The 24,459-nt window shown below is 43.8% G+C and overlaps 1 protein-coding gene across 1 annotated transcript in view; it reads right to left on the bottom strand.

The window, feature by feature from the left end:
- Positions 1-24,459, bottom strand: part of lamc3 (laminin, gamma 3) — a gene marked incomplete at both ends in the record, with an annotated part of 111,749 nt that overhangs the window by 9,660 nt on the left and 77,630 nt on the right. Inside the window, 8 exons of the mRNA XM_083983926.1 lie at positions 199-422; positions 1,629-1,809; positions 4,632-4,810; positions 5,167-5,309; positions 5,422-5,575; positions 6,880-7,125; positions 7,966-8,154; positions 21,810-22,037. Of these exons, the coding sequence (XP_083840052.1) occupies positions 199-422; positions 1,629-1,809; positions 4,632-4,810; positions 5,167-5,309; positions 5,422-5,575; positions 6,880-7,125; positions 7,966-8,154; positions 21,810-22,037 (1,544 nt within the window). The remainder of the gene's footprint in view (positions 1-198; positions 423-1,628; positions 1,810-4,631; positions 4,811-5,166; positions 5,310-5,421; positions 5,576-6,879; positions 7,126-7,965; positions 8,155-21,809; positions 22,038-24,459) is intronic.

Here is a 24,459-nt window from a genome sequence, read left to right as displayed (position 1 = left end):
ATTGTGTTACTGTTTATTGTCCGTCTTGTTTCTATGTGTGGTCGCACTTGAAGGTTTATAGCTTTTAATCTCGTTGTGCTGTTGTGCAACGACAAATTAATAAATTCTGATTCTTGATTCTGACACCTGGAACATCTGTAAACCACATAAGACAATTAACACAAATGTGTGGACTTTGAGTGCGTTTCATTTCTCTACCATGCTGTCCAGGTCCAGAGTTGCCTGCTTCAGCTGCTGCTGAGACGCTCTGATCACCGTCGCAGTGTCTTCGAAGGTTTGACACACTTCGTCCTTCCTCTCCTCCTTCCCCTCTGCACTGATGCTGCAGTTAAAAGTAGCTGTAATGCCATGCAGCTGGGCGAGGAGTGTGCCTGTGGAAGCTTCCAGCAGGGAAAATTGTTTTATGAAGGCCTCTCGTGCCTCTGAAAGAACAAAAGAGCACAAAGCAAATAAAACCACATTAAGACCTTCATGGATTATTTCGCAGAGGATATTATTCTTCCTCCACGTCTTTGCAGCTCGTAAGCAGCATTTCGATGCTGCTCTTTCTCAGTTACTGCAGGAATTCACACTCTTATCCTTCCTGTTTATCTGTTTGTTGTCATAAAAAAAAACGAACAAGGGCGGAAAAAACAAAAAACAAACCCATGTGGAACTGTCCAGATGTTAACACTGTTGTCACAGTCTGACTTGGTGCTGTGAGCTGTTGTGACTCTGATCTGGCTGCACAGTGAGTGCGGAGCTGATACAATTAGCACAATGTGTCTGGATGTTTGCTGCTTCATTTACATACTTTTCTTCTTTGTCTTTGTGTCTTATAAAATGAGAGATAACAAGTTTGTGTGTGTGCGTGCCGCAGTGTGGCGGTGTGTGAGCCCTGTCACTCCCACGGACTCATTAAATCATTATTGGGCCACCCAATGTCTCAAAGAGCACGGCTGGTAACTATGGGTGTGTGTGTGTGTGTGTGTGTGTGTATAAGTATGTGGGTGTTGGGAGGGGTATTGTTAGACAACCGTTATCGTGATTGCAACTATAATCATAATAAACCAGGGATTAGAGATGCGCTGCCTGTCATATAAATAGGGATTAAGTTGGTCACACGGCGCCTTGTTCTATATTGTTATGATTTGTCTCCATTTGGCCTGTGCAGCTGAGCCTGTAAGCCCTTTCCCCTCCAAAGATAATGACGATATATCAGCATTGTGTTAAAGTAATTGGGAGAGGTTTGTATTGTTGCCCGCTTCCTGATTTAATCGCTTTGTTGTGCTGCGTCTGCAACAGTGGCACACCGAAAAAAAAAAAAGAAAAAAAAAAAAGACACACACAGAGACCGAGCCAGAGAACCATTTTTTTGCAGAACGCCGGGGGCGGTTTCACGTCAAATTTCTTAGCCACGCTCGCCGGTCTTTGTATGCACCGATATGGCATGTTAGCATCTCGCAGCCAAAATGTGAAAACACAGTGCTCAACAATGGACAACGTGGCGAAGGAGCTTCGGGTTTCAACAAAAGCAAAGACGGCTGCCTGCCAAGCGAGCGGCTCCTCAGATGTCATGACCACAGAGGAAACATTAAAAGGAGTGACAGGCCAAAGTGGAATTATCTTGGCTCCTGTGCTGCTGTTACCTTGGAAGGCCAGAAAATCCTCCAGAGCATTGGGCAGAGTATCCTCCCTCTGGTGCTCATGCTCGTAAAGCCTGGCCATGTGATACTTCAGCAGGTGGTGCTGCTTCCCAAATCTACCTCGGCAATCAAAGTGAGCCAGGAGCTTCTCCAAATCCTGCAGGCGAGTCCTCAGCTTTTCCGCCTGTAATAGCACCAAGATTTATCACTGACAGTGTCAATGAGAATACAGTTTTTTTTTTTTTTTTGGATTTCAACTACAAACAATCCCCCCCAGCCAAAAAAAAAAAAAAAAAAAAAAAAAAAAATCTACCAAGATCTGTATTTATTTATTCAGACACAGGGATTGAGATAGGATGCTGATTCTTGGTACACCATAACATCAAAATGTAGTATTTCAACAAAAGCAATGAATAAATGAATATAAACAACAGGATAAGGATAGAATGTGGTTTTCATATCCACATCCACTCACTCTGTTCTCTGCATAGCATGCGGCCGAGGTGGGAAAGGGCTTTTCAAGAGATAACTAGATTAGACTTCTGAGAGAATGGAGGTCCAGGTCTCAAAATGGAATCAAGGTGTTGTGATTCACACCAATTTGTTGACCCTGGCACTTAAATGGTCCAGACCATATAAAAAGAGCCTGTAATCCCCGCTGTGATCGCACCTCTTTTTCAGAGTGAGAGCCATGTTTTGCACGCGATGCTGCATACGCGTTTGTTTCCTGGCGGCGTGTGCTTTCTATTAGGTGGCGTATCGGCGGCTGCTGATCTCATTAGTTAGCAAACAAGGTGTTAATGAGCTCATATCTTCAGCCCAGTCATTCCAAACACATTGGGTTTTATATTTTAACAAAACAATGTCCCCTCTCTGCAGTGATTCATTCTTGCCAAGCACCGTGCATCTTTTTCATTATCTTACCCCATTCTTTATTTTGCTGCGGCTTCCTGGTTTTCTCTCTAATACCTTTCTTGATCATCGATCACACATCTCTGTCTTTTTCAACCTTCTCCCTTTTTTATTTGGTGCTTGTTAGCCTTTTTTCCCCCCCTTTTCCTGTGCCTAAGCCAGAGGAAAATGTGAGCAGAAAGATATAGAGGGAGCGGGGAGAGGCAGAGAGGGAGAGCTTGGGGGAGACTGAGGACAGTGAGAGTAATTGCAGGTGTTCAGAGCAGACAAGGCTCGGGATGTTCACTGAATTGCTAACACTGTGGAAATCACAGCGTGCATTCACGCAGCTACAAGCTGGTCCGGAGAGATCACACAGCCACTTCACCTGGAACAAGAATATATACAGAGAAAAGACAGAACACGGTATTGGATTGGCCTCAGAAGGTGAATCCCGGGACGCGGTACCTTAGCATGCGGATGTGGGTTGCAACAAATCTAAAGGGACAGAAAGGAGCTGCACAGGAGATCATTAGGGCAAATGTCTCTTTCTGTTTCACTGCACATCCACTGTTTACTTGCAATCTACAAATACAAAGGAGCCATATGGCTGTCACAAGGGTCTACAAAGGCAGGATGTGCTGGAGGAATGTGCTATTTCGAGAACAAATTGCACCTCATAATGGCGAGAGCTAAGACACAATCCGTACTCGATGTCGGTTTGCAAAAACATTTATATGGACATGTGCAACAATATGTGCAGCAGAGCCCCGCTGATACCCCTAAAGAGGAACACAGAGAAACCAAAGGCGGCATATTTAACAGCAGCGTACTCAGTGTACTCGCAATTTTTATTCTGACGCTTCACTTGAGGGTGGTAGTCTGTAAAATGCCAAACCTTTTTTCGCCTATTACACCTCAAAGGGAATCTGACAGTTGTTGTTACATACTGTATGTCTTTACATGTGAGGAGAGAAATGGTTTGTGCTGAAGATAAATGATCAGTTAGCTGATAAACACACAAGCAGTCAATAATCTTGTTTATCAATTTGTTAGTTAATACATCTGCATGATAGGAGGATGTGATTTGCATCAAGTCTTCTACCAAACAAACATGTGCGTATTATTTTTAGGCCGGAGCATCTGTGCAGAACCTCAGTCTGCAGCTCCTGTGATTTAGGTTTTTTGCTCTGAGCCACAGTGTGAATTGATTATATATTGATTAATTGTGCAGCCCTATTAGTTAGCACAAGAGGAGTAATGTGACTCCTGGTAACTCTGAAGTTGTTGTATTTATGTATTGTGTCTTCTTAGCTGTCGAGCTAACATTAGCAACTGATGATACTAGTGATAATACTGAATAGTGATAGTAATATAACATTAAGCTACCTTTAGCTGGTCATCTCCGTTTAAAGGGATAGTTCAACATTTTGGCAAATTGGCCCTTTGCCATAATCCCTATAGTTATAGCAGTAGGTTTGTTACCTTTAATTGTCGGTGCAAGCTATTTTTAGAACGGCGGAGCAGAGCCGTGAGCTGCTCAGAGCTACACTACGGAGGCTAATGGGATTTCTTGGTTGTCCCTCATCAAACTCATCAAATACATATATATATATATATATATATATACACACATGTTATTATCTCATAGTGTGGCGACTGTGCAGGTCACAACTTGTCCACCAGAGCGTTTTGGAGTTGTTGGATTGTGTATTTGATGAGTTTGATGAGGGAAACCAAGAAATCCCATTAGCCTCCATAGCGTAACTCTGAGCAGCTCACGGCTCTGCTCCGCCATTCTAAAAATAGCTTGCACCGACAATTAAAGGTAACGAACCTACTGCTATGACTATAGGGATTATGGCAATGGGCCCATTTGCCAGAATGTTGAACTATCCCTTTAAAGATTGAGTGACGTGTGGGGTTCATCATTTTTGCTTTTGACTAATTAGTAAAGTTATGTAATTACCTTTGTAGTGAGTAAATATGTGATTGATTAGATTAGGCAACAGTTTGATAAATTCCCGAGTATATTTTAAGTCACTATGTTTGAAATCCTTGATTTTGGCCTTCACACAAAAACACACAACAAACCCACAGGATGGATGAACTCACCTGTTTCTTGACAAGGCCGTAGCAAACAGGACACTCCTCACACTGGTGTGTGGCTCTGTTGTGGAAATAGTTCAACTCGCATTTGTCACACTTGTACCCGACGAAGCCCTCGCGACACTGGCAGGTGCCGTTGCTGTGACACTGCATGGAGACGGAGCCCATAGGGTCACAGTTACAGGCTGGAGGAGAGGATGAAGGACGGTGGGATGAGAGAGCACAAGGACATGGGAGACAAGCGGAGGGACAGAGATAAACATTTTAAAAAGTTAGAAAGGCACTCATGTGGAATAATTAGTGGTCCGTAAAAGAAAATCCCAGAAGGGCAGTATGGACATAATCACTCAAACTTTCTGCATCCATCCTGTCTTCTGTCCTTGAATGACTATAAGGCTGTAATTAATGTATGTGATGGAAACTTGCCTTTCCAAATAAAAAGATAATTTCCAAAAAAAAAAAAAAAAAAAAAAAAGCACTCATGTGTGATACAGAGGATGGTACACTGTGCAGTTGTGGTGTTTAAAGTAAACTCCCTCACCTCTGCAACCTTGTGACGAGAATCCAAAGAAGCCCACGCGACAAACATCACACAGTGTCCCCTCCACCCCCGAGCGACACACACACTGTCCTGTGATTGGGTGGCACGTGGCGGACGATGAGCCGATTGGATTGCACTTGCACCTGAGGGAGGGGAGAGAGGAAAACAATATCTCAATAACACATTCAAGTTTTGTTGTGGGCTCAGTTATCATCTGTGTTGCACCGGGGGAGGACACGACGTTGTGTTGTGCACCTTTCGCATCCTAAACCCGGTTGAAGGTTGAAGAAGCCGACTTCACAATAACTGCAGTCGCGCCCGGTCACGTGACTGAGGCATCTGCAATTTCCTGTCTGAGAGTGGCATTCATTTGCATGCCCGGAGGTTCCAGCAGGATTGCAGCTGCAGGCTAGGGAGAACAAATAAAACAGATTCATAATTAAAACAAACACTGTTAATATCTTAGATTTTACCCCCAAGGCTTGGAGGACTTTTTCAATGATTTGAGCGCTTCGGGGGGGATACGGGGGGGGAGGAAACGGGAATAAATGGCAGAAAGTGCCAAGGAGACTCATGGATCCCTCTCTCACATTGTTCAGTTAAGTACAACCCTGGGCTCTGGGGTGGAACTGAAGTATTATAAGAAAATCAAAGGATGAACCCATCACTGCCATTACTCTTTGGGTCTCTGTCTGCATTTTGTAACTTTATCTGGGTTTCATTCACTTTAGGCCTTCGCCCAACCCTGTGATTCTCGCCTTCCTTTTCTTTCTTTTGTCACTATCTGTCTGACTCACAACCATTTGCTCGCCGCGTTCTCAGCTTTTGCTCTTTCATCACTCCGGAGTGCTACACCTGTCGAATCTGAACTCCTGAATTGATTAGTCAAGTCCATTTCAATGCTACGCTCACCGGGTTCATTTAAAAAAGCTGAACCCAGGGCCGCGCGGTTCTCCGTGGAATTTATCTTGAATATTCTTTGGACTATCACTTGACTCCGCTGGTTATTTATAACAACGGATCAATCTGAATCCTGAGAGGATTTCAGATGGCGTGTCATCGTGTTGAGTGAGCGTTTAAGGATCCTTAAAAACACCCTTTGTTTACTTGTTGTAAAACATATAAAATACTCCATTTGTAAATGATGAGTTCTCTATAATAAAGTTAAATGACCATGTTTAAATGCTCCTTCTTCCCCACTGAGTCCAAAATATGCAAATATGGAATTATTGTCAATCTAAAAACGTTAATTACTGGGCAAAAGCTATCTCCCTCTTCACTTTAAAGTGCATTCACAGTGTTTATACACTGGAGGTTTCAAGTTTAGACACCACATTTATGCAAGTTCAGTTTTTGGACCCTAATTGGACAGTCATTAAAGTAAATCCTGCTTATATGTCCACATCTTCTGCACAGAAACACTAAAAATCTTCTTTTCTAGCTTCAAATTTTGCACAAAAACGGCATCTTCCTGCACAAGTAAAAGTGCAACATTGTTTTAAAGCAATAAAAATCTTCTTTTGTACATAATATTTAACAAAGTGACAGATATAAATGATATAAAATGACAAAAGTACAATTATTCCATAAACAATACAAGAAAAATGCTGTATTTTTACATTTATTGATGAATTTCTACTACTTTCTACTTGTTTCTTTATTTCTACACACGTACTGTACTTCTGTATCTGTTTATGCGTCTCAGTTACTCACCCTTGCACTTTTGGGCAGCTGTCTGGTTCAGGGCGTCGCCGTAGTAACCCTGCTGGCAGCGCTCGCAGTGGAAGCCCTCCGTGTGTCCGAGGCACTTTCGACACCGCCCGGTGACATGGTCGCACACTCCCAGCGCGTTGAAGTCCACGTTGCCGTTGCAGTCGCATCTCGCGCACGGTCGAACCGCCCCGGATTGTCCCAGCGGGTCACCATAGTAACCGTCCTCGCACATCTGACAGCGCGTCCCTACACAAGGGGAGGGCGAAAGGTGAAAGAGATGAGCAGGAATTAGATGGATGACTGAGCCGGGGACTCTGTCAGAGGTTAGTCTCATCTCGCCTCAGTGTCTGTTATCACTACATTAAAAACTCATGCTGGAAGCGTTTGGATGTTCAGGGCTGCAATGCACAATGACAGTCCACCACAAACCAAAGCTGCATTAAAGCGCCACGAGTCGCTTCAGCATCTCGAGATTCAAAGCTTATTATTGACTGGAGGTAGGTGCCAGAAATGAAAAAAAAAAAAATTAAAGCAGAAGTAAGTGGTCCGGTCGTTTTCACTAATGCTGCGTTCCAGGCAGGCTTTTGAAACCGTAAATTACAGCTTCAAGTCACAATTTACGACTTTGTAGCGTTCCAGGCAACCCACTCGTGTTTTTCCGACCTGTTTTACCTGTGAAAGTGCACTATAACGGCCACTCGTAACTTCCGACCCGTGAACTCGTACCAGATTGAACTGGTACCACTTCACAGGTCGGAAAAACACAAGTTACGAGTTTCCTTTAACGCACCATAACAGTCCTCGTCCCTACGTCGCCACATTCACGGCGTCCCTTGGCTGCACACACAGCCCTGCATGCCGTTCTCTCTCCTCATTGGATAAAAACTGTAGGATACGATAAATGTTTTCTCTTCGGCTCAGAGCAGAGCAGAGGGACTGACAGACCCGTGTTTCAGTCCAAACACTCTATGTAAGTGATTGCTGTCGGAAGATATAACTATTTAAGACTTATATTAACACAAATATATCACTTACTTCTGCTTTAAATAAAAAAAATGATTGTAACTTGTCAGTGGTTCGTCTCACCTTGCTGTCCGACCGGGCAGTTGGTGCAGACTACCTGTCCTGTCTGTGCGATTTGGGCACAGCTGGTACGGTCCGGGCAAGGGCAAGCCTGACAATCACCGGGCGTGCCAATCAAGGGGTTGCCATAGTAACCGTCCAGGCAGCGCTCGCAGGTCATCCCAGTGGTGAAGTCTGAGCACTCACACGCACCTGAAACACACACACACACAGACACACAGAGAGAGAGAGAGAAGAGAGTGCAACAATTACACACTGCTGCTGCTGCTGCTACACACCTGTTTATATATGTCAGGTCTTTTTTTTCCTCTGAGTTGTGTTTTTCACACTTTGGTTCTGATACAAATAAACAACAGAAGGTGGTGTTCGCCTCAGCTCCAGCAGAGTGCGCTGTGTCTCTGACCATGGCTGCAGCTCCTCCATACAATACAGAACTGCTCCACTCCACAGCCCAACCCTGCAGGAGAAACATTCCCCACAGCCCACCATGGAGAGCAGAAGACAACTAAATTCACCCCGACTATAATTGCTTTGGGAAACATCGCAGCCAAACGCAGTCCGAAAGACCTTCAAGAAGTAAAGCTATTCCCTCACCAATGGGAGAGATTACCAATTCTGTGATGTCCTCAAAAAGAAACCCGTTGTTTTTGAACGCCTTGGAAAAAAAACAAAAAACAAACTCGCAGGATTCGTTCACGTGCAACATGTGTTGATACACACGTACAGGAACCGAATCCCACATGAATCCTGCTCAGTTTATATTGAGCAGATTTTCACAGTCCTCTAGTGTGCGATATTTCAAATCCAGTACGCTACGGGCAAGAGTTGAATAATACAACATGATAATCAGAGAAAATACCACACAACAGCGAGGAAACTGACATTGTGTATGAGTGGATAGTGAAACTGTAAAAACAACAACAACAACAAAAAGATCTAGATTGAAACCGCCAGCGTCTCCCTGCTGCAAGTTCAGTGACCAGCTGTGGCTCCAACGTCATGAGCTGAGATGATAGGACACACAAACACACACACACAGAGACACACACAACCTCCAAAACCTCCTCTGGTGCAGGCTCAATTTGTGCAACAGCACCCTCTGAAATGAAACAGTCAGAATGTGACATAATATAATGTGGCATTCTAATTTAATAACTGACTGACTAAAGCTTTAAGAGCAGCACAAAGTAATAAGTCTTAACGTTCTTGGAAAATCACAAAGAGAGAGAGAGAAAAAAACGACCCAACAAAATTCATGGTAAGATCACAACGAGCAGATATTCATTAAATTTTTAATCACCGTTTATGCATTTTAATCCGTAACAAAATAATTGCTGCTGTTGTTTTGTGGTGTGCAACTGCAAGAAGATATTTAGCATTCCTTTGCACCGCATGATGTTTTTTGCTCTTGGTATTCACCGAGCGCATCCGTGTCAGGCGGCTTACACTAATTTGAATCATTTCTTGTTTTTGTTTTTTTAATTTAAATAAATCTCAAAACTTTCTTAAACGTCTTCAGCATCTGTTGCCAACAATAAATTTGCAGATTTTTTCTAGAAAACACAAATAAGATCTCGATACATATAGCGAATAATCTGCCAGGATTCAGCTTGTACAGTCCTCATTAAAATTTCCCATCACTCCCTCCTAGCCTACGGTGTGATTCAGAGAAAAGCTCTTCTTCCCCTGTGCATTTTAAAACCAACTCACACCACTGAATGCTGGAGTAAAGAAAACACTTGCCTGTTGTTATGAGGTCACTGACAACCACAGACTCCCATCACAAAGGCTAAGTTCACACAGCAGGCCACGAGAAGCCTGAATCAGATTCTCCTCCTGCCTGTGTGACCCAGATCCCATTATTAATGACGGTGTGGACAAAGAAATCGCATGGATTCAGATCTTTTTCTCAAAAGCTCCACAAAAGCTCCACAAAAGCCATAATTACACTATAAGTTCATCTTCTTCCATGTTCACCTGCTCCGACAGCACAATAACCTAAAGATCAAACCATCGACGCTCACATCTGTGGCCTCCATGTTTGTTATTCCCAACTTCTTCTCCTCGATTAACTTCCGTAAACACCGCGCTGCTGCACGTGATGTCTTGTTGCACATGTAGGTCACATTAGGGTGTTGACCTGTTCACATTAGAGGCTTATATTGGCCTAAATTTAAAAGATAATGTGAAAGGCTACATAAGAAAATCAAATCTAGAGAGAAATACAAATTAAAGGAATAGTTCACCAAAAAATGAAATTCAGTCATTAGTGACTCACCCTCATGCTCCGGAGTAGTTTTTTTATTCCTCAAAGTGCATCTGGAGACCCGAGAGGCCGTTTCGTAGTCCAACAAAAACTTTATATGAGAAAAATAGGGCCCAACACAAAAACGTCCACAAAACTACACAAAAAACATTTAATATTCCTCCTTACTGCTAGTCCGCTGCAATCCAAGTGTCCTGAAGGGATATAGTCCAGAGTTTACTCGAAACTACGTCATTTAGGACATTTTTACAGCCTAAACAGTCCTGTATTGAATTTGCCTGGTGCGCGCGATGCATGCGGACGTGTCCGGACTACAGTATATCCCTTCAGGACACTTGGATTGCCGTGGCCGAGCGGTGTGGAGGAAGATTACAAGGTTTTTTGTGTAGTTGTATGGACCTGTTTGTGTCCGGCACGATGCACACATGCATCACGTGAACGCGAGAGTGCGCCCCAGGCATCTCCAATACAGGACTGTTTACGCTGTAAAAATGTCCTAAATTATGTTGTTTCGAGTAAACTCTGGACTATCTCCCTTCAGAACACTTAGATTGCAGTGGACGAGCAGTGTGGAGGAATATTAAATGGTTTTTGTGTAGTTTTATGGACGTTTTTGTGTCTATTGATCTCATATAAAGTTTTCGTTGGACTACAGACCCCCCTTCCGGGTCTAAAGATGCACTTTGAGGAATAAAAAACTACTCTGGAGTAATAATCAGCATGAGGGTGAGTCGCTAATGACTGAATTTCATTTTTTGGTTAACTATTCCTTTAAGGCTTTAAGCGTGAACATCTAAATGAAGCTGCGTTAACTCCGGCACTGCAAGTCAAGTGTATGAGATAGAATAATATAACCACAGCTAAGATAAATTGATCACACAGCCATTAGTAGGAACAATTATCCAATTGCCTGATGAAGTATAGACTTCTGCATAAAAATCATTAGTTCTTCGTCGAGCTGAGGTGAATAATACATGACTATCGAGCACTGTATGAGTATTTGGTAATAATGATTGTTCCTCGCATAAAGAAGTGAATCTTTCTCGAATTTCACAAGGCATTACAATGACACTGATGGTGTGCAGTGTCAATCCCCAATGAGCCATAGTAAATTTAATGGCAGCAGAAATGTGCTGACTTTACTGAGTGTGAAGATGACTGAGCGTGATATGAGGCAGTGGAGCCACTGAGGGCCTCCTTGACACTATTATCATTCCAATCGGCTCCTCCGAAAAGCTAACGGCATGCATCACAAAATCTCCACCGCCGAATGGCAGGAGCGCCGGTCGCCGGGGCGCGCTGGTGTTCCTCGTCGTCACGCTAATCATCATTACTTCATAACACCCAGCGCGGAATCATTTTATCAATGAATCAATGACCGTTCATTGCGCCGCCTTAATGAATTGGGATTTCTTTTGACGCTCCCACTGGAGTTGCACACTTTGACAGATCCACACAATCCAACTATTCTGCAACACCCCCCCCTCCCCTCCCTCCCTTTTTCCAGCCACTACACACTCCAGCTCGCCGCTCTGTGCTTGAACCCTCTGCTTGTCTGTTCTGCGATGGCGAAGCAAAGTATTTTCTGTATGGGAAACACAAGCAGTCTGAGTCTATCATACACACATCACTCTCCAAAGAGCTCCTATTTACCGCTGCTCATTCTACCTGTACCTCATCCCTCCACTGTGCTCCTCGTTGTACTCTCTCCACGGAAATACACACACATTCAGGCCTAATGCACTTCATTAAGGTAGCCACTTGTGGAGGACAGGAATACATTGGAATACATCAGTCCGTGAGAGCTGCAGAGGCACGGACAGGCACTACAGAGAGAATGAAAAGACAGGTGCTTTAGCGGTCCACCTTTTCTCACATTCTTATTCAGCGTGCTAATACTGCATCATTCAGTGTTCCTCTCCAGCAACTGTGAAGAGTGCCTCTTTCCCAAGATAGTGGATATGACTGTTTTCAGAAGCCTGTAATAGCTTTAACGCCAGATGCGCGTAAAAAAAAATGGGGAAAGGAAAAAAAATCCACAGAGAAATGGATTTTTAAATAAGTATGTTTTTGTTTAGAGGGAGATCAGAGCGTGCCTCTCTCCTGTTATTACATTCTTGCCCTCAAACCCTCCAGATTTATTTACTGACCAAATTGAGTTTCTAAAGATCACCACATGTCACTCAGCAACCGTCTTGGGAGGTCTCTCTGGAGGAGGGGGGGTGGGGTGGTGGGGGGGCAACATGTGGGGTCTTTGATGACGTGCAAACCCCAGAGATACTGTAGACGTAAATAATGAAAGTCACACGAGTTCAAAAGCAACATGTGGCTGCATAAATGATGTGACTGACTGTATGTGCCACTCTTGCACTTTGCACACAACAAGAACAAGAACAAACGCCTTTAAAAGTGGTGCATTAAAAAAAAAGAAAAAGAAAAGAAAACTGTGACAAAATAAGTCTAGACTACGCTTGAGCCTCTCTGCGTAATAAAAGCAAAATTACAACAAGGATGTGATGTCAAAAAACATGAGCTTTTCAAGACCTCCTTATTTTCCAAGAGGGTTGTCTCTTTAGCCCACTGGAACATTAAAAGGCTCGAGGCTAAGGAACTCTATTTACTAATGCATGTGAACACCCTGTTTTAATGAAGGAGAGAAGCAAACAGGACAGAAAGAAAGAGAGGCAGAAAGAGAGAGAGAGACACACACATACATACAGAGAGAGGGAAATTTTGTCTGCAGCTTCGGGGGCCTTCAGGGTAGAAGTTGGGGTAAATCTGCTGCAGGACTGTTTGATGGTGATGTTACTCTCTAATTTAACACAGATAGGCTGCCAGCGCCGGCTGCCCGCTGCAGATGTGGCGAGTCAGTGAGGTCTGAACGACTGGACTTACTGCAGCAGAGAGAGAGAGAGGATGGAGGGAGGATGTTGAAAGAAAAAGAGGAGGGGCTGTATATTCTGTCCACCCCCATACATAATGTGCACAATATGGATGACTGGGGAAATATGTTTTGTCATAGTCTGACTGTGGAAAATAAATGCATCAATTCCTGTTTTGTGTACAGAGGCTGTCAGCCAAATTGTTATGGCCAAGGCCCTCGGGTATCAGGGATGGGAACTCTAGCAGCAGAGGCTGTAGCTCATGTTGTCTTGCCACAGTTCTGGGTCACTGCAATGCTATGGAGCAGCTATATAAACCAGTTACTGTGTATTTTACTCTGATCAAGTGTCAACGCGCTCATCAGATTGATGCAGGAAGCCTCCGAGTTGATTGATTGTGTTTGAATACTTTTACACTTTTATTCAGTTCATTTAACAACCAGGGTGAGACTTTTCCTCGGGAAATGAAATTGCACTTGTGACAGGTGTCATGGCACTGACTCGAGTCGGCAGAGATGAAAATACTTCTTACTTTCGGGTCCTTTTTAGTCAAGCTGCTGGATCTGTGGTGACAGAGGTCACGGTGGTCAGAGGAGTCCTCCTCGCAGTGGAGATGACCTCACTTTTTTATCTCCTCTTAGCAGCAGGTCACATTTGTCACATTCCCTGTAAAATATCTCAACATCTCGGACGTGGATTGGCCTCAAATTTTGTGCAGACTTTCACGGTTCCCAGGTGATTGAGATAAGCCACTCAACACTCCTCAAAAAGTGGCACTATGGGGCTGTCCTTTGTGTTTTTGAGTGAAATATTTTGATAAATGTTGAATAATATGCTATGAAATTTGGTGCAGACATTTATGTTCCCCCTCAGGAGAAGTGGTAACTCATTTTTCATTTAGCTGCATCACTGAGTGACAATTTAACTCAGATTATAATGATAAATGCCTGTAATAGCCTACTACGAGTTTCCACACGAGTTTACACGAGTAAGGAAAACGAATTTGACTGGGCGTTATCGAGCAGGCGGGATATTCAATGTTTGGGGGCGGGACCGGGTTGGACGCAATGTTTCGAAGGAATTTGATTGGATTTTGTCCAGCTCGGTGAGTGTGCGTGTGCTTGTGTGTGTAGCTAACGTAGCTAGCTAGGCTAAGTGATGGATCTGCTACTACTCGCTGTCAAAGCTTCCTGGTTTTTCTCAGACGTTTGCTTGATGGATGACGGATCCTGATATTATTGGCTGATGAATCATGAGCAACGTGACGCATAAATCCCGCGCCAATGCAAAAAACTACCCCACTTTCACCCTGGATTTACTCGAAAATAGAATTTTGCACAACGTTTTTGGCTACATCGTCTGACAGATGAGTGATTACACAAATTTTAAGACCCATAGTGGAATCAAATTCAATTTTCTTTTCTGAACACCTTCAACTAACAATGTAAACTTTGTAAATATATTACTCCTGCTACACATCAACATGTTTTTTGTATATTAGCATGCTCATATTAGCATTTAGCTCTGAAGGCCACTGTTCCTAAGTGCAGCTTCACAGAGCTGCTAGCCTGGCCATAGACTCCTTTAAATCACTGATACAGATTTAATACTAATACTTTAATTCTACTGTAAGTGGGTCAAAAGAGTCTAAATTCAGCCTATTCATGATGATACAATACTTATTGTAGAGAGACTCTCTGTCTCTGTCTCAGTGCCTCTCCCCATTATCTTCAACCATAAGCACTGCTACATAATGCAATAGGCTATAATTAGCATACACAATAGTAAGCTAATTTAGCACAAAACTGTAATTTAATATTTTTTGATTTTGAAAAGCCGCACGCAATCAAAGGCAACACTGGTGCTTTTCTGTTCCAGCGAACCAAACCGAGGGAATCATTTGATTAATTTTCTCCTCTCCTTATCAATGACACATTATTAATGAGCAACCACACATTAATTAGGTTAAAAACGCTTTAACTGCACATCCTTTTTTTTCCAATATATCCGCTGCTCAAAAGCCCATCATGCCGCCTTATGATGCGATGTGCTTTAAAGTGTTAAAGATTTCGAAGCAGCGGATCGATGTGGATCTAAGTGATCTGTGTGTGCTGGATCCACATTAACAGACAGACTGCACTGGGACCATCCAATTCAATATATAGACGTCCAGTCAAACCACATGTTTTCACCACTCACTTTAGATCTAGCTATATAACCTTGCGGCGATGAAGGAGGCCATCCATAAAGGAGTTGGCTGCATTCTGCTGACTCCAAGTACCTGGATGCTGCATGTGCATCTGCTCTGCAAACGACTCCACATATAAATAAGGTCTTTCTGTTCTCTTTCGTAACAGCATATGCTTGTTTCTCACTTTGACATTTGTGCGGGGCCAAATTTTTGAATAATGCACAGTGGTTTTTGCATAGCTAAATGTCACGCCCACTGCAGTCTGTTGGTGGAGGTCAAGAAAACGGAGGCTTTTGTTGGTCTTGGTCCGTGAAGGGGAAAACGGACCACCAGGGGCTCCTGCAGCAAAAATACACTGAAGTCAGCCTAATAAAGGCCAGGCCATCACCCAGAGTACCTGCCTCTTTGCATCAATTAGGGTACAGATGAAGAAATGACCAAACATGCTGCTCATTACAATACTCGTTAGAATGCCAGGGTAAAATGGAGGAGACTGTGAGTCAGTGTTTACCAACAAAAGGAGCGCTTCAGAATGAGACGGAGGAAGCCAGGGCGTGCTTTTCCCAAATGCCTGCTTAAATGCCATCTTCAGCTCTCTAAGGTCATTAGTTAGAAAAATCTATGGGAGAAAGTTGAGGCAGACAAAGTGATGGGGAGTGAAGCTGGCTCTAGCGCTGGCTTATTCAACCCCCTAATCTCTCTGGTGGGTTGTATTTGTTGCAGGCTAAGCCCTGAGATGTCTGGCCCGTATCAGCGCGATGGGATATGAGGAGCGACAGTGAGGGGAAGAGGGAAGTGAGAAGGAGCAAAAAGACAGATGTAGTCAGTTAGAATGAATCTTACCATGTAATTTCTCCTGCTGATCCCATTCAGTATGCTTTACTTATCTCCTCACAACCAGTGCATTTATTTTACACGAAAATAAACACACAAAGATAGACAATGTGCACACACTGTCTGCTTCTAGCCACGCTGTCAGAGATGGCTGATTTGAAAAGGTTTCAACCTTTTCCCTGGGTGAAATTAGTTTAGACAAGAATAATTTAGCATAACAAACTTGGTGGATTGCCAAAGAGAATGAGAATGAGGAAGTTGCTCCTCGCCTACAGTAAGAGCAGCAAGAAAGATAAGAAACCTATAGAAAAAACTAATCACGTAGTGGCGATATTAAATGTTAAAAGTAGAAATCTTCAATTTAAGAAACAGATTTAAAAAGATACTTTACATTTAAAGACGTTGCATCTGAGCTGGACTGTACTTTCTCAATGTTAATCTCTTAAAGTCTCCAGCCATTGACAGATTGATACTCTTCACATCATGCAGATCAAACACCTTTCATCAAACACCCACGTCGTTTAGACTCCATACCCGCAGTTTGAAACAACATTATCGCTTGAATGAATTTTCTCTGATAAAAAGCACATTGCACAACTACTTTCCCAGGTTGCACAGCGCTTCCTCACGACCAGCGATGTGACTTTGAGGAGCGTCGCGTTACATCCATTTCCCCGAGTCTCATATCAGTTGGAACAGACGACGACCTCTCCCAGATGGCATAGTTTCTCTGAAGACAGATGACGTCTAATGTGCGGCGCGCCACCGCGGACTAACACAGGTCTATTAGGACGCCGGGGCCAACAGAAGCAGCTCGGATGCTCCGTGGTATCCAGCAGAGAGTGCACTATCGAGAGCATCATGTGTTTCATTTGTTTAGGTGATTAATGAGCGCTCGCCTACAGTGTGGGCTGCGGAGAAAATTGAGTGTCTCCGTTTTATCTATACATTACAATCATCTCTCTTCTTCCTCACCACCCTCCCTTGAGCTTATAAATTATGGCCTCTGCTTGTTTTTTATGGATGGTGTGCATGCGATTAACATAGAGTGCACAGTGCACACCCAGTGTTGTGATACACTGAAATCAAAGTTATGTCCACACAGCTGTGGAAGACACTTTTTCCCCCTTTTTATTTTTTCTTTTTCGCATACAAAGGACATATGTTTGACTTCATCAGCCCTGCAGCGCCAGCGCTCGGCAGAAAAATCGCAATTTGCTTGTTCCACCACAAATATTAACATTTCCAATCTGTTGTGTTGCGCTACAGCAAATAGAAGCGGCGCGACTGAGAGAGTGTTAATAAATCATGATTATGAAGCACCATTGGCTGCAGCTTCCCTCGACAGCCAGTGAATAAACTCCATCCCAATTCTGTCTGTGGGCACACCCTGCACGATGATACAAATCGTTAGGTAATTATACAGCAATTAAGATTCTGATAGGAGAAACAGCAGGTTGGTCCGCCCTCCTGGTGACAAATGATGAACAGGGTGTCTCTAATCGACTTACTTTGATAGTTCCCCTTGACCTGAACTTATGGATTTATGGAGAGCTTCTGCTGTGCGTTTGCTTCGCCCCTTTTCTTTCTTTCTTTTTTTATTAAAGTGAAGCCAGCAGGCCTTCAGAAGATGACATGCCATCCTCCGGTTGAAAAATAAAGGCTAATTTTAACTAGCTTCTCTTCTCTGATAGTCGTTTAATGCTATTCAACCCAAAGTGCCTCGGTGCCAAAGGACACAGTGCACAAGGAATTTCTGATCCGTGACTCAGAGGACACATCGCGTTCCATATTTAACACTCATTCATCATTTGCATTGGCACTAAAAATATTTTTTTTTAAACATCCTGAAAAGCGAGTGTGTGTGTGTGTGTGTGTGTGTGTGTGTGTGTGTGTGTGTGTGTGTGTGTGTGTGTGTGTGTGTGTGTGTGTGTGTGTGTGTGTGTGTGTGTGTGTGTGTGTGTGTGTGTGTGTGTGAATCCTCTCACTGCCTGTGGGGACTTGTCAGGTGTGAACTCTATTACGATGCTAAATGCTGCAAAGCCCGACCTGCGCAGTGTGAACCGAAGCTGCTTTGATGTTAAACAGTTAAACAAGTTCATTATTGAATGATGGGAGTTTTTTTTTTTTTTTCTGTTGTATTGAGGCCGCCCAGAAGACTTCCCGATCTGACATTTTAAATCTCTGTAGACACATACAGTACAGTATATGCACTAATCTAGCTATCAAGACTTTTCCTTTCAGGTTTCACTGTTGACACTAAATCCTGTTCTTACACATTAAACATCGGAAGAATCCCCCACTGTACGACTCTTGGGTGAGATATCAATACGAAGGAAATCCACCTACGAAAAGTCGGGGAGATAACCGGGGAGCGGAAACTTGAGAGGAGAGCGAGAGCGAGCACAGAAGGGAGTCAAGGTAAGGATGCTAAAAACAAAGTCAAGGTGACTGGGGAGAGCAGGTGCAATCCGAGCTGAGGAAGGAGGAAGCAGAAGATAGCAAGCAAGAGGCTGACTAGGGAGTCTGGGGAACAAGAGGAGGCAGAGAGTGTGTGTGTGTGTGTGTGTGTGTGCGTGAGACAGAGAGAGACATCCAGATTGAGAAGAGACATAAGAGACACAGGAAATCTGCAAGCAAATTAGACATCATTAGCCAAGAGGCGGTTAACAAGTCTAATTAGGGGGGAGGCAGGCAGGCAGGCAGTGATACCAGACTTGCTTCCGGACCGCAGACACACACACACACACACACACAGACACACACACACTCATATAAACACACAGGGAGTCACAAACATAACTCACACTCTCAGCCAAAGCTTCAGGCATCTCCTAACTAGGTCAGATCTCAGAGACTTTAAGTCGGAGAGGGAGATGGAGAGGAAGAGAGATTGAGGAAAGATAAAAGATGGAGGTTGGGACTCTGAATGGGATCGTTGTCTGCTCGTGGTGAGAAGACGGAGAAGCCTTGTTTTAAAAGGCTGCGAGGGGGAGATAACCTGCTGAGGACTCACCCTCGCAGACACACAACATAAATAAACTGCACGGAGGTTTAGTTGATTTGTTTGCAGACTGAACAGCTGCCTGTTTTTTTCACTTCTGTCATTCACGGGGATGCAAAGCTGATGGGATAACGCAGCTGCCCGTTCTCATCTCCCATTAAAAGACGTCAGGTGCGTTAAAAAGTCGCGCTCGTAGTTTAAGCAGTTGTTATGAAGATTAGCTGCGTGAGATGGAAGATGCCGCCGTGTTAGCACAGCCATCCAGTTCTCACTTTGAGTGATAGCTTGCCAATGCCCCCGAGGGACGACTGACTTATGTTCCCTTGAAGCAATGATGACTGAATGTCAATTCTAGAAAAGACAGAAGGAAAAAAAAAATGCTTCAGTCAAACAGCCTGCATCTTTCTGTTCCCTCCTCACTCTCTCAGAGGCCTCGGTGACAGAAAACATTGTCTCAACAACCTCTGATGATCCCTCATCTCATGTTACGCTGGCTCGATGCCTCACAGAGACCGACGGCTTTATTGCCTAACTACCGGCTTCAGATCTGTTGCATACTCTATAATGCCACAGTGCTGGTCTAAATAGCTCCGTTAACAAGAAGCAAACCGTGTTGTCAGGGCCGAGCGCCAAGAGCAGCAGCAGTACTGAGCAGTGACTTATGAAATCGCTTTGTGAAAAACTCTCTTTAAGTTTCTAAAGCCGTGTTATGTAGGAATTTAAAGGTTTCTTTACAACTTCACATATTTCATTCAGTTCAAAAGACTGTTTCACTCCAGCACTTCAGCATTGTACTGAAGCAGCTGCAGGAGGAGGTGGTCAGCCGCTAATCAGACGCTGGGTGGTTTTCGATCACCCGGCTCCTCCCCGGACGCATGTCGGAGTGTCCTCAAGCAAGATACCCAACATCACATTGCCCCTAATGGCTGCTCCATCAGTGATGTATGAATAATGTGAGTGAATGCGGTAAGTACTGTGAAGTGCTTTGAGTGGTCAATGAGACAGGGAAAGAGTTGTATAAGTGCAGCGCATTTACCATTTATTACCGGCATGGAGGTGGGACCGAGCAAGTTGATGCACCTGTAGCTGCTGTCTGCTCACTTTTAGTTTCTATTATAGGTCAAACTGTACTGGATCCTTCACTTCCCATCATGCCACTTTGATGGGCATATTTTGTTACTGCATATGTTCAAGTTAGGATGGTGGCAATAGGAACGATTCCTTTAAAGGGATAGTTCACCCAAAATTCAAATTGCACTCATTATCTACTCACCCTCATGTCGACTAAGGGCTGGGAGAAGTTTCAGAGTTATCCGTGGCTTCTCTGAGTTACAGGGGGGGTCTCGGCGTCCATATAACGGTTGCAAATGGATACCACTTTTCTTCGTAACAAAAAGACACACAAAATCTTGCGCGATTTGCGCCGGCATCAGTAATCGCACTGACGCCGGCACAAATCGCGGGAGATTTGGACGCATCAGGAAGAGGAGCTTCCGCTACAAACAAGCTTGAAATATAGACTTATTTAAGTTTTTTCTGAACAATTTTGCATTTCAGGGCTTCAATACAAGACAGACATTACATACGAGCAGCATGGAGGTATTTGGATGTTTTTTGGTGTGTCTTTTTGTTACGAAGAAAAGTGGTATCCATTTGCAACTGTTATATGGACATGCACTGCTACGCCGAGACCCCCTGTAACTCAGAGAAGCCACGGATAACTCTGAAACTTCTCCCAGCCCTTAGTAGACATGAGGGTGAGTATATAATGAGTGCAATTTGAATTTTGGGTGAACTATCCCTTTAAAGGAGACATATTATGCAAATTAAAATAGTTCCCTGGTGTCTTAAAGACATATCTGTGACATGCTTTAGTCAAAATACCCCAATGGTCAAACATGCCTGTCCCTTTAAATGCAAATGAGCCACTGCTTGCCCTCACAGGTAGGGGTGGTATTATGCAAATTAGAAAACTAATGACATCATTGTCAAACAACCGAGGGAACATCTTGAAAAAACCACATGGATTTCAACCTCGGGAGCCTGAAAATTACAGATTTTTATTGTCAATTCTCACATTTTGGGGGCTGGAAGGCAAGACAAACACAACTTCAAAAAGTGATATTTCCATAATATGTCCCCTTTAACTTCGCTGGACACCTCAACAACAGAGCTGACTTTGTAAAGGTTACGCATTCTGTGCATTGACCATGAATCCAATACTGTGCACTAATCCTTCAAACAAGAGATTCAATCTGATGCGAGACACTCACGGTTGTTTGGTTTTGACTTTCTGGCATGAACCTCGTCGACTTGACAAAGTTCCTCCAAAGCCAAAGACACGGCTGAGCAGCAACTCCCCCTCCCGCCCTCCCCCTCTCCCGATGACTCGTCCACTGACTTTGGCATGTTGTGAAAAATTGGCGAAGTTCTCCTTTAGATATAAAATTTACTGCAGTTGATTTATGAATTTACTTTTTTTTCTGGCTTGCTCAGTCTCCTCTCCTTCAGTGAGAGTCACTGAAACAGAAACATTGCTGATTGGTTGTCAGTGAAGTGGCACCAAAGCCATCATGCCCCTTCCTGACACTTCCCAGATTTATTATTTGAGTAAAACAGTTGTGTTTGAGTAAAAAAAAAAATTGAAGTAAACATCTCATTTATTATTACCTGTCTCTGGGTGGCAGCTTCCGTGGTTGTGGCAGTTGCAGGGGATGCAGGAGGAGAGCGGTCCTCTCTGGGGGAGCTCCCGAGTGAATCCTGGGGCGCAGCGCTCGCAGAACTGGCCCGCGAAGCCCGGGGGACAGGAGCAGAATTCCACCCACGGAGCGGGAGCGTTGGTGGGACCGGAGGAGATTAAAGCGGAGGTCAGGGTTACACCTGCGAGCTGAGAGGTGTCTGGGGAGGAAGAGGAAGAAGGAGAGCGTTTTGTCATAAAATAAATGCTTATTGCGGCCGGGAGTAAACTGATAATTGTTGCTTCAGAGGCCTCTGAAGTGTTTGAGGCACCTGCTTTTCTCTGGAGGGAATGGGGAAAGTGTGTGTGTGTGTGTGTGTGTGTGTGTGTAAGTGGGTTATTAGCATTTGTTGCAGTGCGATCCCCTCCCTCCCTGTCTCATTATAGGTTCTGGCCTGTGTTTACAGTCTGACACACACCCACACCCACATCCATTCACACACGCACACACAATAGCAGATTCCTCCACCCACATGCCCATAAATGCCACACTTAATGCTCACTTGCACACGCACAAGCGCTGGGCCCACACACACACACACACACACACCTACACTCGTCACCGAGGGAATCTTTGATATAGCAAATGAATAAATCACTGCAGCAGAGCAAGACGAGAAGAAAAGGAGACAGGAGACTCGGTGGAGGTATGTCAGACGTGCAGCTCCTGTGAGGTTTCCAGAGCCCACTCTCGTCTCATGAATAGTGATGGGGACAGACCATCCTGAACCACCAAATCCCTCTCACCCTTTACTCTGAACCACAGCCACTGAACACAAAATGACTTTAGTTCCCGCTCTTTGACAGCACAGGATGGACGGATGGATGGATAGACAGATAGATAGTCAATTGCAATTCCTATATTAGACCCCCCCCCCGATCTGTCTTTTAACTCCTTTTAGAAATAAACTAGATTGATTTTTATAGTTTTTTTTTTTAGTCTTTATCTCGTACTTTGTTTATATGTATTATTTTGTATAATGTGTTGGGTGTTTCCATTGTATGTAAGTTTTATGGATAGATAGATAGATAGATAGATAGATAGATAGATAGATAGATAGATAGATAGATAGATAGATAGATAGATAGATAGATAGATAGATAGATAGATAGATAGATAGATAGATAGATAGATAGATAGATAGATAGATAGATACTGTATAGATAGATCGATCGATGTAACATGCTGTGCACGTTTTACTATGTAGCTTTGTCAGATAAGAAATAAACCAAGTGTGAATGAGCCGCTGCATAATGAGGGAAATGTGAGTGGAGGAACCAGAGGAGAGGATGGACCTTGACTTCTAACAAGTCATGATCCAGCCATTCCTTCAGCGGTGATGAAACCCAGTTCATTTGCACCTCTGAGGGATAATCAGTAGGCATGCCTGTCCTCTTCCCTCTCCAGCACTCGGCCTGGCCTCTACCCTCCACTCTCCTCTTACCTCCTGAATTCTATTAGCTCATTCAACGGGGGAAAATGTGCAATTAAAACACTTTTCAGACACTGAACCCATATTTCAGTTAATTAAAAACATTTCGGTTTTAAGTCACGCTGCGCAAGTCCACTCCATCAATCCTTTTTCTCCAAGAAACCTTGTCAGACCAGTTGAGATTTTATTTCCCTTTAATGGCCCGATGCTGCCCACGCTGATGATTCAGGTCTCCACCTGTACATTAAGTCTTTAAGCCGCCGCTTTCTCTCAAAACTTCAAACACGACTCTGCTCTCTGTTCAACATTTTTTTTTTTTTTTTTTTAGCAGCAGAGAAAATGAAAGGCCTTCAGTGGTGTGCCTGCTGCAAAATGCCTTTACAGTGTAAAGACAATACCGTCATTAAATAATACACTTCTGGTATAATAGTGTCTCCGCAGTGCAGACAGACATTTGAGGAGGAAAGGAGAACGGAGGGAGGAATAAGATGAGAGGAGAGCTTTATGGGATTTTGATATTAAAGTTTGCCACGCAGCCCGCAGCGATAAGGCACGTCTTACACTGTTTGAGAACGAGTTTGAGACCTTACACAAATCATTAAGACTCTCTCCCCTGTGATGTGCAATGGATTCAGTGTAAACTGTGTGCTTGACTCTGTTTGCACGCTCATGAGGGTGGGTGGGTGCTTACTGGAAACAGTTTTGATGGAATATGCATGACTGTGCCTCTGCAAACTTCTGTGCCGCTGCTTTTCCCTCCATGTGCAAATGCAACGTCGCAGAGCTGCAAAACTGTGTGTGTGTCTGTGTGTGTGTGTGTGTGTCACATTGCCCGCGCTGCCTGCAACTAATTAAAATGGAGTAAGTTAGTGTGAGGGAGCTGGTGATTTTGGCCAGCTGTTCTGTCTTCTTGGTGCTCTAATCCGCCGTAATGCCTCTCAGATCCTGCCTGTACTTCACTATGCAGACTATCAGATAGCAAGGGGGGGAGGAAGAACACGATAAAAAATAAGACGGAGGATTTCAAGAAGTTGTTACAAACATCTGGGAATAAATGTCCCGTTTTCAGCTAAGCCAGATTTGGAACTGGTGAACTATTCCCTGAATACAAACACTGACTTTGTTTCTGCAAGTCTGTTTGGTGCAACTT

The sequence above is a fragment of the Trachurus trachurus genome (genome assembly GCF_905171665.1).
Source record: "Trachurus trachurus genome assembly, chromosome: 12".
In the NCBI taxonomy this organism is placed as follows: domain Eukaryota; kingdom Metazoa; phylum Chordata; class Actinopteri; order Carangiformes; family Carangidae; genus Trachurus; species Trachurus trachurus.
The sequence above is the reverse complement of the archived record's forward strand: the minus strand, read 5'-3'. Positions and strand labels throughout refer to the sequence as shown.